The sequence below is a fragment of the Pseudochaenichthys georgianus genome, chromosome 20, assembly GCF_902827115.2.
Source record: "Pseudochaenichthys georgianus chromosome 20, fPseGeo1.2, whole genome shotgun sequence".
NCBI classification, from domain to species: domain Eukaryota; kingdom Metazoa; phylum Chordata; class Actinopteri; order Perciformes; family Channichthyidae; genus Pseudochaenichthys; species Pseudochaenichthys georgianus.
Window position 1 is genome coordinate 23,839,987 of NC_047522.1, and position 18,768 is coordinate 23,858,754.

At 45.3% G+C, this 18,768-nt stretch overlaps 1 protein-coding gene across 1 annotated transcript in view; it reads right to left on the reverse strand.

Moving 5' to 3' along the window:
• Positions 1 to 18,460, reverse strand: part of dipk2ab (divergent protein kinase domain 2Ab) — a 29,419-nt gene extending 10,959 nt beyond the window's left edge. The window contains exons 1-2 of the mRNA XM_034108798.1: positions 17,825 to 18,460; positions 7,676 to 8,516 (exon numbers count right to left, since the gene is read on the reverse strand). Coding sequence (XP_033964689.1) covers positions 7,676 to 8,329 — 654 coding nt within the window. The 5' untranslated portion in view covers positions 8,330 to 8,516; positions 17,825 to 18,460. The remainder of the gene's footprint in view (positions 1 to 7,675; positions 8,517 to 17,824) is intronic.
• Between the last annotated feature and the right edge of the window lie 308 nt (positions 18,461 to 18,768).

Genomic DNA, 18,768 nt, shown 5'->3' on the forward strand with positions numbered 1-18,768 from the left:
GTCAGTGGAGCTGGCAGCAGTCTTGGGAAAATCGTTGAATGAAGAAGACGGAGAGTAGAAAGGACTGCTGGTGTGTGTGTGTGTGTGTGTGTGTGTGTGTGTGTGTGTGTGTGTGTGTGTGTGTGTGTGTGTGTGTGTGTGTGTGTGTGTGTGTGTGTGTGTGTGTGTGTGGACATCTGGAGGTCACTTAGAATACCAAGACCATGCAGTGTTCCTCGATATGCATTCAGCTGAGCCACTGCTATATACAAATCTCCCCGAATGCATTAATCTGCACTTTCTACTTCTTCAAAAATGTGGAGCTGGCCATTTCAAATATGGCCAATACGTTAAGAGAGTATGGAACAGATGAAGGGCAGAAATATCATTAGTAATTTAATTAATTAATGTAATGTAGTGCGAGTCTTGAATAGGTTACGTTTTCTATTACGACTGGTTAATAATATTAAACATCTAATAAACATCTTTGGGACATCCATAATCTCCACTAGTTCTTGACACATGTTCATTAAACACATGACAGACATTTTAATACATTTCAACATGTGAATTGACTTCACTTGATTCATGTGTGGCACATTTTGACAGACTCGTGAATCGATGCACTTAGTACGTAGTTGTTAGTCAAAGCAGGATGAGGAAGCTGGATATTGTGTCGACTGTATGTGAAATGTGAAAATGCCAAGCAGGAGTTATTGGATTTCCTTCCTTAATGAAGTACTTTACTTCATGTACTTAATTATCGGACAGGATGACAGGATGTACGGGTGAGTCTGCAAAGAGAGGCGAGGGGAGGACAGCAGAGAGACGGAGGACTCTTGAAGCCCTTTTGTTAAACTTAATTCGACATCTACAACCGTGTGCAGATACTCGTCTAAAGCCGCGTCGTGTCAGCACACACACTAAGTATCGAAAACTAAACTTCAGCACCGGTGCTCCAACAATTCCCAGCGGTAAATACTGCCATGTGCAGCTCGGAAGAGCCTGCCCAGGACTCAGTGAGTCTGCATGCTGGGATAGAAATGGGTTAGCCAAGTCTTAGAGGGAGAACGAGAGCACAGACATGCTGCGGCACAGAGGTGGGAAGAAGTGGAGTGCAAATACTTCGTTACTGTACTTAAGTACATGTTTCTGGTATCAGTACTTTACTCCACTAATTATTTTTCTGACGACTTTCTACTTCTTACATGTTGAACACAAATACCTGTACTTTCTACTTCTTACATGTTGAACTCAAATACCTGTACTTTCTACTTCTTACATGTTGAACACAAATACCTGTACTTTCTACTTCTTACATGTTGAACTCAAATACCTGTACTTTCTACTTCTTACATGTTGAACTCAAATACCTGTACTTTCTACTTCTTACATGTTGAACTCAAATACCTGTACTTTCTACTTCTTACATGTTGAACACAAATACATGAACTTTCTACTTCTTACATGTTGAACTCAAATACCTGTACTTTCTACTTCTTACATGTTGAACTCAAATACCTGTACTTTCTACTTCTTACATGTTGAACACAAATACATGAACTTTCTACTTCTTACATGTTGAACACAAATACCTGTACTTTCTACTTCTTATATGTTGAACACAAATACCTGTACTTTCTACTTCTCACATGTTGAACACAAATACATGAACTTTCTACTTCTTACATGTTGAACTCAAATACCTGTACTTTCTACTTCTCACATGTTGAACTCAAATACCTGTACTTTCTACTTCTTACATGTTGAACTCAAATACCTGTACTTTCTACTTCTCACATGTTGAACACAAATACCTGTACTTTCTACTTCTCACATGTTGAACTCAAATACCTGTACTTTCTACTTCTTACATGTTGAACTCAAATACCTGTACTTTTACTGAAGTACACTTCAAAGCCTCTTTACTTTCACTTGAGTAAAGAAGTTTAGTCAGTACTTCTACCAGAGTATTTTTAAACACGAGTATCTGTACTTCTACTTGAGTAAAGGACGTGTGTACTTTTGCCATCTCTGCTACTACGAGCTAGCTGAAGCCCTTTGCCGACTTGAACTGGAGCCACATCATAAAGCCGCCCCACTGGAAGCGGAGGAATGCGTGGAGTCACGGTTGGCGGCGGTGTTGACTCAGTCTAGGTGGTATCGCCGCCCACATGGCAGGGGAGGAACCCGAGAGAAGCTTGGCCTCAGACCTGAAGGGCTGCGGGTTTGAGGCCTACATCAAGGGTGGTGTGTTTCAGAGCCCGTGCCAATTACGTTGGAGGAAGTCGAGGGGGGGGGGGGGGGTAGTGATCCTGCTGCCACTGACCCTGCACTCCAACCTCTCTGCAGAACACACACAACTTCCCCGACGAGCAGCCATTACAACCGAAAAGGTAACTTAATAAGCGGCGTGCGCCTATGACCAAAACCAGCGCCGTTAAATCCACTTTAAGATGCGTCGGCGGATCCCTGACCTCTCGTATTTTCTCTTAAGGTGCCTGACGCTTTAATGCAGTGGGCGATTTTATTACCGCAGACGAGCTGATGTGCTAAAAAGCATATTCTATTAAGCTCTCGGCTCCCGCGGGGGCTCGGCAGCACGGTGAAGAACGACTTGTTCCTGGTCCGTAGTGGAGTTTGGGTGGGTTAGGGTGGAACAGTAGGAAGCTGGGGGGGGGGGGGGGGGGGGAGACATCTAAAAAAGGAGCTCGGTATTGAGAGAGGGGGGGGGGGGTTCAGCCACAGGCATTTACCTAACCAAACACAGCTGTCGTGTGTGTGTGTGTGTGTGTGTGTGTGTGTGGAGAGCGGGAGAAAGGATTATGGTAACTAGCAGTCTGGCTCATTCAAACACCACAAGGCTCTGGTTTGTACACACACACACACACACACACACACACACACACACACACACACACACACACACACACACACACACACACACACACACACACACACACACACACACACACACACACACACACTCGCACAAACCCTCCTCCTCTCTCTCTCCCCTTTCCACCGGGGCCTCCGTCCAGCGAGGGAAGCCAAGAGAGGGGAGTCGGGCCCAGATAGCTCCCCGTCTTATCCTAACAGGATTCCGTCTGTACACAAAGGCCTATAAGAATAATGAAAGGGGGTTTGGGAGCACTTGACGCGGGGTTAAGCGGCGTACACAACCTCCTCTCTTCTGCGCCGAGAGCGTCCCAATCCCCCAGACCCAAAAACAAAGGGTCCTAATCACAGAGCAGCAACTTAAACACTACTTGCCGGTGGACCTCGGCCACCGAGCGGCCGCGGAGACACAAGGCCGCACTTAAGCCGGGATAGCACGCCGTGTCTGTGATTAGATGGAAATAAATAAACAGGCTTTGATCCTCTTTGCGAGGAGGCATGACGCAGAAAGTCAGGCCGTACGGCTGCAGAGCTCGTCTCCTGCACAGACGGTTTGAGACGTGAGCAGCCGTCGTCAGAACATGCCCAACAAGTTGTAGACACATATTTGCTTTTGTGTTGCAGATGTGTAAAAACGATTCTTTATTATATCATCCAGCCGCTTTCCTTTTCTTAATTAAACACGTCTTGACGCCCTCCATCCCCACTGGACTCCTAGCTAATGTAGCCTGGTTCTGTTTACGACTCGGTTAATTGTATTTCCCATTAAATATGAATGACGGTTCGGTCGGTCACGGTGGGGGAAAGTTACCACCGTAACTTTGTGCCAAGAACAATTGATAACATATACTTTGGCTCGGCTTCCCAGAGCGGATAAGCATCGTAATAGATTATGTAGAGCCTCATTAAATCAACAGCAAAGAGAGACGTCCCCCGTACATTTGAGAAACATTCAAACAAGCTGCTGGTGTGTTTGCTCACAGCACTGAATATGTACGCTCGCATTATGCTGCTGTCATCACACCGTAGAAAGGAACGGGAGAAAAGGTCATTCATCTCTGATTTAGCATCAGTGTCAGGACGTGTGTGTTCGGGGAGAGAACAGACGGTGTTACGTGAGAGGTGTGTGTCTTTGTGTCAGGTGAGGGTGCCGTTGTGAATAGATAGTTTCGATGCCAGCTTAGTGAACGCAGAAATGTTCAATACCCCAAAGTTCAATGATAGAAACGTATAGTACGAGTACAGAGAAACTGCTGCAGGCTAACTTGCATATGTTGGGCGATTTCCACAATAGCATGAATTACCATTATAGCCTATGGCAACAGTAGTTAAAAAGAAAATGGCTTGGCCGACTTGGACAACTATGGAGTGGTTTTTGGCGACATTTTCTGTGTTAAAAATGCAGTTTTAACCAGAAAATACTATTAGTTGTCCTCTGTGGGCTGATTTGTGTACATTTTGGGTCGATTTGGACGATGTAGGGAACATTGGATCGGACAGATTGCCTGTCTGTACATGTGTCCACTTTCTGGTTAAAACCGGCATTTTTTTATCCTGAAAATGTCCTCGATATATTGAGCATCCTCAATAACCTCCAAAATGGTCAAAATTGAATTAAGGTTACTTAACTGTGCAAAATGCCCAACATATGCACGTTAGCATCTGGCCGTTCCCACGTCCTAGGGACTAGGGTTGCCAGAAACTGACCATGATCAAAATCGATTATTCGGCAGTCCTGGCGAATAATAATCGATTATTCGACCCGCAGGCTTCCTCCAAGTTTACAGTAAAACAAACTGGTGGTGTGACCAATGGCCATTTACAATTATTAATACTATTACTATTATTAGCAGATATATATTTATATATATTTTGGTTTAAACTAAGCCAGAAAAAAAAAAATACATAAATAATAAAAAAAAAATATATAAATAAAATCGATTTTTAAAAATAATATTCGATTATGGAGACTGTAACGAATATTCGAATAATCGCTGGCATCCCTACTAGGGACCCATACTATAAATTTCTAACATAAAATCGTGGGGTTCTCATCATTTCTGGGTTCACTCTGCTGGCAACTAGACTGTGGGGTGAGGCGGTCGGTAATAAAAGGGGGGGCGGGCATCTGGAGATCTGAGTCTGGAGGAGATGACTGAGTTAACCTCGCAGGCCTGTCACATCCTATTCTCAGCTTCACTGAGCAAGACGGGGCGAAGGACCCAAAAGGTTTCGGCTCAGTCACATGCTCCTGGCAGGCTCGCCGAGCTTAATGATCTGGAAGGGAGGACTCGGCGAAATCGAACTAATTTAAAGTTGGGGGGCCAGATGCACTCCATCACACCCCACCATCACCTGATGAATCAGCCGAGGGGGAGAAGCCAAATCAGGTTGGAGCCGGGGGGAGATTAGGGGGATTTATTGCTCACTTCTCTTGCAAACAAAGTTACCGTCGAATGAGGTGAAATTAAAACGGCATCATGTCTGGTTGGAAAAGAGACAGACGCTTGCTTGACACGGGGAGATTCATCACGGTAACAGAAAGAGCTTTCCAGGCTAACTTCTCTTGTAAAACAACCGAATCGGAGGAGAAATAAGAGATACCAGACGAAGCTGCATACGGAGCCTCTCGTTGCACGAGGATGTTCTTGTTTGTCCGTCGTCATTCTGCCTTCCAAAGACAATATTCCCCAAAGTGGAATACAAAATCGTATTCCACGTGACACAGTAGTGGGGGTGGTGTGTGTGTGTGTGTGTGTGTGTACTGCAGAGCACACAGAAAACGCATTGTTGGACGGACCCACAACAACACAGCAGATTGTGTCCCACTGACAGAGGTCTGCTTTCTCATCGTGAAAACAGGGCCGACTTACGGCCTCTGAGGAAGGCTGGAAACAGAAGAGAGAGAGCAGCTCGCCGAGCAGACGGCACAGAGCGTTATTGACATGTTTTCGACTGTATGCAGCCAAAAGGAAGAGATGGGGGACGGAACCCAAAGCCACAGCGCTGGCAGCCAAACACACTAAGTAAATGTACTAAATATAGCACCTAGCGATACTGGTTTCTTCAGACGTGTTTAACTAGGAATCTGCGCTTGACAACAAGTTGAAATAAGGACTAATTTAATTGTTATACATTCTACCTCTCGGTTCAAGCATCACTCACGGCAAGGTGTTGTAGTACAGCACGTCTCCTGCTCAATCTCATTCATTCTTTATGCTCCACTGCTGCCCAGCCTCGTGGATAGGAGAGGGTCTCTCGGCAAATTGCATCCTCATAGTTCGAGTTCAGCGATGCCGATGAAGGCGCTCTGAATCTCTGAGCCGTCTGTCTTTACCTCTCCATCCCCCCTGACCTTGCTGCAAACACACACCCTCCGGTTGTTTCTCATACCCGCGGGTCACAAGTTCAGCGTGAGATCAACAATTCACGAGTCCCTGTAAACAAGCAAAGGCTAAGAGAGCCTGTGTGCGCATCGTTTGTTAGTGTGTGAGATAAAGACGAGGGTTAAAGGGGGGGAGGGGGATTCACCGAAGCCTCTGAACTGGGCATAATGGCATTCAAAATACTGATGGAATTATCCGGCTGGAGTTTGTGGAGCGCACGGGATAATATGGAAGAGAATGACTCAGACGGAAGAAAGGGAGAAGGGAGAAGGGAGAAGGGAAGGGGGAGGACACACGAGGCTAATCAGATTGTATAGATCGTCTGGACTAAAAGGCTGGTCGCGCCTTTTGTCCTCTGAATGCCTGGAGGTGCCGGCGCTATGTGTAAGAGGGGGGGGGGGGGGGGGTCGGAGGTCAGCATAGGGTATTGAATGTCGGCACAGGCCATGACCATTGTTGTTCTGACGCGGTCAATGTCAGGCTGAAATTGAAATTGATTGGCTGCTTGTAAACCAGAGAGAGAAAAGGGACACACACACACACACACACACACACACACACACACACACACACACACACACACACACACACACACACACACACACACACACACACACACACACACACACACACACACACACACACACACACACACACACACACACACACACACACACACACACACACACACACACACACACACACACACACACACACACACACACACACACACACACACACACACACACACACACACACAGTATGAAGAAATTAAAGGACTGTTAAAAACACGTGCTCAAAGTAAGCCGGATTTTGCCGATGTGTTTATGTGGATTCAAAAGTCGTGAATAATCTACAAAATGGAGGACACCGATCTGATCGGCGCGCCCGCCCCCCAGGTCGGGACCCACTGTTCTGCCACAAACCAAGAGAGTCCAGTGGATATCAAAATCAAAAACAACTTGGATCATTTACAGATGCATTCTTGAATTATTCAAAACCGCGCTACATGTAGTGTTAGATATGCAGCGAGACAACATCTCTCATCTTTCGGGAGGACACAGCTCCTCTACTCGAAGCAGAGGACGGTTCGTGCTCCAGATCGCGGCCGACATGTAGTCCTGATGCAGCCGGGAGTTTATGGGAGGGAGTAACCGCTGCCCTCAGATCTACGGAAGAGGAGGAAGAGGAGGAAGAGGAGGACTCCCACCCTGTAATTTACCGGGGGCTTTGAGGGGAGACGCCCTGACTCACTTTGTACTCATGGATACGCCATCGTCTCCGTAGCAAATCCAGGAGCCTTATCAACAACACCTGCGACCACAGATTAGCCGTCTGTATATATCTGCGACCCATAAGATATCGATTAGAGACGGTGTAATAAGGCGCCTTTAAGTTAAAACGGACGTTACCTGCAGTACGAGCGGCTCCGGGTTGAATGCCAAGGTCATGAGCAGCTGCATTCTCTCCGTGTCTTTGAGGTTCTTCAGCAGGAAGCTGCCTGAGTCTTTGGTCTCGGCGTACCTGCGGACCACCCTGTCCAGCAGCCTCTGAGAGGGGCAGTGCACCAGGTCGGACCAGCCCTCCACCACCTCGGGGGTGAGCAGGCGCACATCTCCGTTGATGCGGGCGAACTCGGTCTTGTACATGGCCTGGATCAGATCGCAGCGCGGTCGCCCCGTCGCTCTCTTGCAGATTTTCTGGTCTATCTCGGCGAGTTCTTGATTTGACCCGAGCCGCTTGAGCACCACTCGTCGAGTTCCCTCCCTGGGCTCCCCGTACTGAGCGAAATAAACATTCTTCACGTTGAAAACGTCCAGGAATCGCAGGCGACCCCACGTTTCGAAGGACACCTGGCCGTTCATGAACTTGCGGCACCAGCTCGTGCCAAAGCACGCGGGACACTTGTTGAGGTTGATGAAGCGTCTGTCGGTGAGCTCGTTCTTCTGGAAGGAGGCGAACAGGCTGTGGGTGTTCATCAGCAGGATGACGAACAGCCCCACGACCAGTAAGAGCTTCAGACAGCGGTACAGGCGGCCAACTTTGAGGGGCAGGAAGCGCAGCATGATGGGGGAGCTGTTCAGACGTCAGTGAGATAACTTCAAAGCCTCTCCGTCATGATGTAGCACGTTAGCTTCTAGATCGGCAGACCGGGGCGAGGTTGGCACAGCTGCCCCGTGCCAATCTCTGGCAGAGGCAAGCGAGTCATGTTCTCCCTCCCTGGTACTCGTGTGCGACCTCCAGCCAGCGGGCCTGAAACCGAGAAGAGAAAAGGAGAAGGAAACTCATTACATGGGAAAAAAAAAATCCAAAAACCCCACATTTCACGACACGGAAAAACGTGGATTACGAGACAAAAGGTTATTTTGCGAGGTCTGCAACTCCTTTACTGAAGTCCTAACATCCAATACCGGCTATCAAAGCAAAAAGCCCACTCTGGCACACAGAAATTGTCTCGCACATTTGAATTGCTTGGGTCATTTGAGAGTTAGATGGCCCACAGCCAATGCAATAAACCCGCATGTGCCGGATTGAGACGTTTCTCTTTGGGAAATCATTTCTCGTGAAAACAGATAATAAAAGTAAGGGGAAAATAAAGTGATCAAATTAAGAGCAAGTGAACAACATACTCTCCTAGTGTAAATAAGACGTGCTCTGTCTGCGGACCTTCCGCTGCCGCCACAGAAGTGAAGTACCCATCACTTACTCTTCCGAGGCACAGCGAAACAACACGCCGCCTGCACGAGAAGTCCCGCTGTGCCTCGTTTAACCTCTGATCAGAGATGCCCTGCTTCGTTTTATCCTGGCTTTGAAGTCGCTTCTTTGAAAATGGCTGGTGTCACTAAAATAAAGTCTTGGGTGAGGGGGTGAGGGGGAATCTGAATCCCTCTATTAGACGTGTTGATGTCAGCCGAGATGAGAAGTTTGAAAGACAGAAACAATCCGGCTCTCGGTATAAGAACATTGCTCCATGATGAAGCCATGCTAGACCCCCCAATCAGCTTCTTAGCCAAGAGTCTTGTAAGTCGCTTTAAGACAAGACAATGACTCGGGCCGTGCAAATTAGCAATCCTCAATTTGAGCTCATTAGCACATGCCTATTAGGACAGCCGACTTGAGAGGGCATGGCTAACAAGCAGCCACGCTGGTGTGATTAGCGCCCGTGTCGATGGGTTCCTCGCATTTTGCTTTCACGTCGAAAGTGGTTGAGATCTAGGAAGAGCCCTAGGCGGAAAGAGAGCAGCGCTCCTAAGAGATGTGCGTCTGCAGAGCGTCAGATAAGAAGTACAGTAGCTCACACCTCTGTCAGGAAGCACCTCGAGCGAATCAGGCGAACGTAGAGCGTATCCAAATGTGGGAACTAAAAGCGTTTCTAAGGAATAGGAAAATATCATTAATGCTTTTTCCTCGCCTCAAATCTAGAACTCCAGCGATGTGACTCGGAGCCTACGTGTATTTCTGATGCTGTTGGGTTTAGTATTTTATAGAATAACTCGTCTTTTCTGCTGTAGATATTTGCCGTTTATTCTGCTTGTACTTTATTCAACCTTTTAAATATGTTAATGCCTGAACACAGTGCTGCTGTAACGAGGAGTTTCCCATTTGGGATCAATAAAGTATCTCTCTCTCTTTCTCTCTACCTATCCATCCATCTATCTCTCTCTCTACCTCTCTCTCTCTCTCTCTACCTATCCATCCATCCATCCATCTATCTCTCTATCCATCCATCCATCCATCTACCTATCCATCCATCCATCCATCTCTCTACCTATCCATCCATCCATCCATCTATCTCTCTATCCATCCATCCATCTATCTCTCTCTCTATCCATCCATCCATCCATCCATCTCTCTCTCTACCTATCCATCCATCCATTCATCTCTCTACCTCTCTACCTATCCATCCATCCATCTCTCTCTCTACCTATCCATCCATATATCTCTCTCTCTACCTATCCATCCATCCATCCATCCATCTATCTCTCTATCCATCCATCCATCTATCTCTCTCTCTATCCATCCATCCATCTCTCTCTACCTATCCATCCATCCATCTATCTCTCTACCTATCTATCCATCCATCTATCTCTCTCTACCTATCTATCCATCCACCTATCTCTCTCTCTACCTATCCATCCATCCATCCATCTCTCTCTCTACCTATCCATCCATCCATCTATCTCTATCTCTCTATCCATCCATCTCTCTCTCTACCTATCCATCCATCTATCTCTCTTCCTATCCATCCATCCATCTCTCTCTCTCTCTCTCTACCTATCCATCCATCTATCTCTCTATCTATCCATCCATCTCTCTACCTATCCATCTATCTCTCTTCCTATCCATCCATCCATCTCTCTCTCTCTACCTATCTATCCATCTCTATACCTCTCCATCCATCCATCTATCTCTCCATCCATCCATCTATCCATCTCTCTACCTATCCATCCATCCATCCATCTATCTATCACTCTCTCTCTACCTATCCATCCATCTCTCTATCTATCCATCCATCCATCTATCCACCTCTCCATCCATCTATATATCTCTCTACCTATCCATCTATCTATCCATCCATCAATCTATCTCTCTACCTATCCATCCACCCATCCATCCATCTCTCTACCTATCCATCCATCTATCTCTCTACCCATCCATCCATCTATCCATCCATCCATCTATCTCTCTACCTATCCATCCATCCATCTCTCTACCTATCCATCCACCCATCCATCTATCTCTCTACCTATCCATCCATCCATCTCTCTACCTATCCAGCCACCCATCCATCCATCTCTCTACCCATCCATCCATCTATCCATCCATCCATCTATCTCTCTACCTATCCATCCATCCATCTCTCTACCTATCCATCCATCCATCCATCCACCCATCCATCCATCTATCTACCTATCCATCCATCCATCCATCCATTTATTGATCTATCCATCTCTCTATTTATTGATCTATCCATCCATCCATCTCTCTCTCTATTTATTAATCTATCCATCCATCTATCTATATATCTTTCTATTTATTTACCTACCTACGTCTCCATCAATCTATCTATCTATAAAGGTGTGGATGAAGCACAACTTCCTCCAGCTAAACAGCTCCAAGACTGAAGCCATTCTTATTGGCACTCCACATCAGGTCTGTTCATCTGCCATCACCAGCATCACCTTCTCCGGTCAGAACATTCCACTCTCAACAACGGTTACCAATCTGGGAGTTAAAATGGATCCTCACCTGACCTTTGAGGCCCACATCAAGCAAATATGCAAGACCTCTTTCTACCACCTGAGAAATATTGCGAAACTCCGCCCCACACTCAGTCTGCCAGATGCTGAAAAGCTTGTCCACGCCTTTGTCTCCTCCAGGCTGGACTACTGTAACGCACTTCTCATTGGGATTCCTAGCAAGAACATCCAGAAGCTGCAATACATCCAAAACACAGCTGCTAGGATCCTGATGAGAGTGCGGAAGTACGAACACATCACACCCATCCTCAAATCACTGCACTGGCTCCCGGTCTCACTCAGGATTGACTACAAAATCACCCTCTTCACTCATCAGTGCATATATGGAAATGCTCCCTCCTACATCAAGGAATTGCTCACCCCACAAACCTCCACGAGGAACCTACGTTCAGTAAAGGCAAACCTCCTCATCCCACCAAGGACAAAACTGAAGACCATGGGAGACCGAGCCTTCTGCTCCGCTTCTCCGAGATTGTGGAATGCCCTCCCAAGCCAGCTGAGGACACCACAGACTGTGGAGGCTTTCAAAAAAGGCCTAAAAACGCATCTTTTTAGAATAGCCTTTAACTAGATTTTTAAATCCCCCACATTATGCCATGCGGGCATGAATGTCACAGCTTTTATTATGTTGTTTTAATTGTTTTTTTGTTTTTATTGTTGTTTTGTTTCACCCTTTTTAATTTTTAATTTTGTAGCACTTTGAGTTTTGTTTACGCAAATGAAAAGTGCGCTTATAAATAAAATATATTATTATTATTATTATTATCCATCTCTCTCTCCATCTATGTCTCAACGGTGAGCAGATGCTCTTCTTCTCTGCACTATAAATAAGATGGGGATAATGTTACTTTACATCCTTTTAAATAGAAGCAATCTTAAATCATTCTCCGTGTTAAACCCAATAGCTACCGTCAATCTTTATGGTAATGTATTCCCCGAGATATGGGTCGGCATTTATTCCAGTATTAATGTTATCATCGTAATGAACAGCACACTGATATTAGTAATGTTACGCTTTCTGAATTAATCTTTTTAGAAGACTGTTATTAAATACTACTTTATATTTCACATAGTAGCCCACGTAGAATGAGATGTGGCAGAAGCGAAACACGTAAGGAAACGATGAGTCTTTATGCCTTTTGTGTGAATCTGCATTTCGTTGGACAACTTTGGGCTGACTTAAACAAAATGCCTCCAGTTTGAGAAACGGACAACAAATATCCCCTCGGATTGAGCTTAAAGAAAACAGCAATCAGCGTTCAAAACGGAAAAAGGACATCCCTCTGAGGGAGGGGCAAAGCAGTCTGGCGGGATATGTTCGCCCTCTCAGCCAAACACTGCCAGCAATACTTTTATTTAACAGAGCCTGGGAACAGTTTAGATTCTGCGATACATCCATATGGAATTGGGAAAGTAAGAAGCTTCGGGAGATGGAAAAAGAAGTCTGTATGTGGAGAACTCTCCAAAGACAACGATAGGAGCTCAAAGTATGTGTGCCTTCTTCAAAAGGGATTGAGGGGAAGCCGATTGCTTAGGGGGGGGGGGGAACTGAATATCCTATTGTTATAAAAGAAGCATTTGGCATCCAGTCGCAGCACAGACATGGCTGCAAGACTTTGGGAGCAGATCTGAGCTTTTAGGGATCAGAAAAGGGCTCAGAGGGGACAGAACATATCCTGATCCAGGATGTGGGGATGATCACTTCTTCACCCCTAAGGAAAAGCAGCGGAGAGCCGGGCCAACCGGAAAAAGGCCTGTAATGTGGCACAAGCTGGCGGCTAACATGGCGAGGACACGTGGCTTCCTCCTCCTCTGCAGAGAAACCGTTAGGCCTCAATTAGCTCGAGTGCGTTACCTGGATTACGTCGATGACCGTACTAATTGCCAAAGCGAAAGGATAAGCCACACGCTGCATTTAGTTTCCGTTAATGAGAGGCAACCGAGGTGTTCAATTGTCTGAAATGTGGACAGCGAGATGCACCGATCGGCCCCCGATGGCTTATCCTTGATCCGGTTATTTTGTTAAGCATGAAGCGGGAGGGTATAGGAATTAAAATGCGACTAGTGCTTTTTAAATCAAGCTGCTGAGACGGAGTGAACGTGGCGAACAGCTGCATGGTCATTTAAGGCGGGAACACGTTGCCCGTTCTTCTTGAGAATCAAACGCCTGCAAAATCATTTATTTAACTTATTTAACTGTTTAAAGAGACGGCAGAGAGGAAGGCCGACTGCACAGAGCTCAAGGTACTCAGGGTTGACAAGGTGAGAGTTCACTTAGACATTTAAAATCAAACCCAGATGTTTTGTGGTGAAACACAGATGCAAGAGCCGTGAAATGTAAAGCAGTGTTTTCTCTTGTGTCCACTGAAAACTTTAAATTAGCCTCCCTCCTCCAGTCCTCCCCCACGGTGCCTCTGCTCTGCGGTGATGAGGAAGAGGAGGAAGAGGGATGCACGACACGAAGAGTACAACAACCTCTCCACATAAACAGCCGCTGCCAAAACTGGGGAAAGAAAGTTTTTGAGCGCACTCGGTCTGCAAAGTAGTGCGGCGAGCGCTTGGAAGGAGAGGAGAAGAAAAGGGGCGAATCAAAGGATGCTTGCCTCCTCGTGCATGGGAGAGGAGTCTCGCATTCAAAATGTTCCAAGTTTGGCAGATGTTAAGAGCCGCAAAATGGCTCGTTACTGGCTCGGGATGAAGCCCCGTGTCGGCTTGAAACAGAATGCCAAGACCCTCCAGAAACATGCGGGCTAAAACCCTCGATTATGCGATTAAACATGCGGGGGTTTTATGTGGTGAAATTGCCGAAAGTTGTATAATATTTTTTGGGAAATATTGGGCTGTCTTATTTATTCTCTCTCACACACAACCTGCCACTAACGTTAAACCCTACTATTCAATTAAACACATTCAATGTTTATTTATTGTAAAAGCAATGGGGCTAACACACACACACACACACACACACACACACACACACACACACACACACACACACACACACACACACACACACACACACACACACACACACACACACACACACACACACACACACACACACACACACACACACACACACACACACACACACACACACACACACACACACACACACACACACACACACACACACACACACACACACACACACACACACACACACACACACACACACACACACACACACACACACACACACACACACACACACACACACACACACCTCATTCTGTTTTCATATACTCCTTCGTTATCTGACCAGCTTCAATCTCGTAGGCTTCTCACCTCGTTTCTTGTAGCCCTAGAAAGGGTTTTGGAGGTCGATGCCTCGGTGAACGTGAGCCGTTTGGCTTTCTTGTCGGCAGCAGCAGAAAGCCTTTTATAATGTTTGAATGAATCGAAGTGGGTCGTCACCGTCGATGTTCTCTTATGCTCCAACACACAGTTGCACGGGGTGCAGAATAGTTTCCCCCCACTTTCGTGCGAGACATCGGGAACTGCTTTGCCCGGTCTTTAGCAGAAACGTTCGTCGGTAAATGAGATGTTTTCATCTTGGTGAAGAGAAACTCTCGTGTGAGCTCCACACATTCACTCCACGGTGTTGTTTACCTTCTGTGATGCGCGAGCTGATGACGTCGCATCATCATCATCATCACTACTTCACGTCAAGACGAGTTCACTTTTTTTCCGTCTCAACTTTGTGTGGAAAAATGCGGGGAGTAAGCGGCCTTTTGATAAATATGCGGCCTTTTAAAAATCTGCGCCATTTTGCGGTAAATTCTGCGATGGCAGAATCGCGTTTTACCGGAGGGTCTAACAGACAAAAAGGACAGAGGGAAGATGACGGTGTATTATTCTAATATTTCAATGTTTTATTAAAACTTCGATGGAACGGAAACCAGATAAGAAAGAGAAGGACATTTCCACGCTTGAACGATCCGTTTGTGCGGTTCCTGGTAGTGGTGTGCGAGGCTACTCTGGGCTGACCCATTTCCTTCACTGCACCCGAGGCTAAACTTCATTACTGTATAATGAAGCCAAGCCTCAAATGAACATGGTTGATTAATTCCACTGCAAAGGAGGGCGACGCTTTGAAAGAGGGCTGGAACACGGTGAAAGGCTTTGGAGAATGTAAAGCTAATGGACGGCAAGGTGAGAGGACTTATTGCTCTTGGAAATGGAAGGCGATCAGCAGAATACAGAGCAGCCGCTGGATGCACTCACATATGAACGCCTGCGGAGACCGCCAGTATTAAAACCGACTCAGAAAATGCCTCCCCCCCCTTACTTTTCATTGCATCTAACGGAGGAGAGGAACTGCTGTTGCCAGGGTTATCGACAGAGGCGGTCAATAATGTTTGATCAAAAACACATTCAGCCACAGCCGGATTGCCTCGATGCAAGACGGCGAAGGATGGACACAAATGGCGGCTAATGGAAAACTGAGTACCAATTAACGGCACCCGCACTTCAACATCAGTCCGGTCATCTGTGGGCCAAAACCAAGCGCTGGAGGTTTTGAGCAGAATATCGATACCTTGTGGCAAAACCGATGCAGCTGTTCGGAAACCCTTCAGCTCAGGAGTCTTCCACGTGATGGGTTATTAGAAAACAGCTGTCTTTATTAGTGTGAAAAGCTGTCACTAACACTATTGCAAAAGAAGTGTCATCAAAGTGAAAGCGGATGAAACATAAACTGTCAAAAGAAAGGCGGAGTTTGTTTGCAGTGGGGGGGGGGGAATACAATTGATTATCCGACAGATGTTATTTAATTTAAGGTCACTCCTCATGTTGCTCCATTAATCCCAGTTTGATTGAGTGAGGTCAAAGGCACCGGTGGGAGCTGTTGAGGCTACACTTACACAACATGTCCCCGCTGAGCGCCGAGACACATCCGAATCAACCACCAGCAGATACATCTCAAAGTGCCTCGCGCTATTTTCCCTTTGACTAGCCTTGGAGGAAAGGCTCCACCCGCTATGGAAAGATGATCCCCAAGCAGCCTGTTCTATTCATTAACTGAACACAGACATTCCAGAGGACTCGTTGTGGACTTTGTAACAGAAAGGCTTTGTGGTAATCTGCTTCTCTTCAAATAAATCAAGGACAGAAGTTGCGAGGAGCGTATAATCATAGAAATCTCAGGGTCAAGCGATTCTTTTACTTTCGTTTTCACACCTCTGGATGGATAAGCAGTTCAACCTGATGTCAACAACAACAACAACAATAACAACGCAAATCAATCGAGCGACACCTGTTGACGTTGAGCACTCACAAACTACAGTGCTATATTCATGGTAGGAGACACATGCCGTGTTGATTACATAGTTGTAATGGCCAATTGAAAACTAAGCCTGCTGCCTCGGGCTAATAAATCCTCCTTTAACCGCAATGGTGTTGCAAGAGTATAATATGTTCTGACAAAAGAAATACATGCTTAGAGGTTTGTTTGGATGTCATTGCCTATTCATTATTAAAGAATGGTTTATGTTGGACACCTCGCATGCCTGGAAATAGATTAAATAGAGAAAACGACTGCTATTGTTTTGTTGCAGCGGATCTAATAGTAGAAATATAAAAGTCTCCAATCGGTGGATTTAGGCATCTGATAAGAGTTTATTAATAGAAAAACTCAAAATACTATAGTTTAGAGTCTTATCTCAACATTGCATCATGGCTGAGGTAGCAACAGTGTAAAGCATGTGCTCAATACTGAACAACTAAGACATCTGTTAGGAGACGGTGGTGCGAAGAATCTACTGTAAGAATTGAGCTACTTTCCCATTTTACTAGATTTTGTGGGCAAATGTTCCGCTTTTTACTGCACTACATTTCATTGACATAGTTAGTTACTATGCAGATTGATGTTATTAATACAAAATAACATTATATTGTAATATTAAAGGATGACTTAGTTACCCAGTAGTGTATACATTCATTCCAATAAACTAGACATTTACCAAGTGATAAACGCAAATGCAACAATGACTTTTATCAAATAATTTCAACATATCTGGTGCTTAATTGTTTGCACAACGAGTACTTTTGGTACTTAAAGTATTTTTTTTTAATGCCAATTCATTTTTAGAATGCAGGATTTTTTAATTGTAACAGAGTATTTCAACATTGTAGTATTGCTACTTTTATTAAATAAGACATCCGAGTGCTTCTTCCACCTGCGGTATAACCCTTTATTACAGGAAAAATGATCCTAAAATTCACACTAAGGCATGCATGAGTACAGACTTAGTTCAGCGTGCAAACGGACTGAGAGAAGCAGAAAACTGTGGAACAAACCTGAATGACTTTCTTTCCTCTCCGGGTGTGCAGTCCTGTAAAGCTTATCGCTCCCTGGAAATCATTCCCTGAAGTTGCAGCTTCCCGCAGACATTGTGCAAAGAGAAAAACAGCTCGACGGAGATCTCTATCAGGAAAACTCACACGGGCTTCCCATGTCTAGCTCCTGGGTTGCTAACCAGCTAGCTGCAGGAATAAACAGTTGTGATGTCGGGGTTTAACTCTTCCTGTACCGGGTCTTTCTGCATGGAAAACACGGTGCTCTTCACTCATGTTGCGGTGCATTACGGTCCATATCTGTCCGCAGATCACGCGTCCTTTGTGGTCACAGTATTGCCTCTTTCTGGCTCTTCTTCTGTCTGCAGCTCAGTCCTCTCCAACACCACAATGGGTTCTGTTTCCACTCTTTTTTACATCACCAGCCTCTATGCGCTTTACGACACCCGCTTACGGTTTACGGCGCTGGTTGCTAAGCGATTATTCTAATATTGTCATGGAATGGAACACCGCCCCCTGAGCGAGGTGCACCAAATGCTCTGTTTTTACTGATGTAAACAGCAGATATTTGACTCTTACTCAGCAGATATGTGACTCTTTAAACAGGATTTATTGTACTCTTAAACAGGATATATTTTACTCTTATTTTAAAGCTATTTTACACACTTTTGTAATGTATATAGTACAATATATATGTATAATAGTAGTGTTTATATGTTCAGTAGATTGGTATATCGGGGAGTATTCTAATTAATTCTGTATATTTTATCATGTTTAGATACTCCTCTGAATACATATCTTTTTTACTGAGAATATATAGTATCAAATATATATTTAGATAATTGTGCAATTCTTGTAGATATATCTAGCTTTGTGAAATATATTAATGGAAATGTTGACATAATTTAAACTAAATTGCAAATGTAAACAAAGACATATGAAAAGTG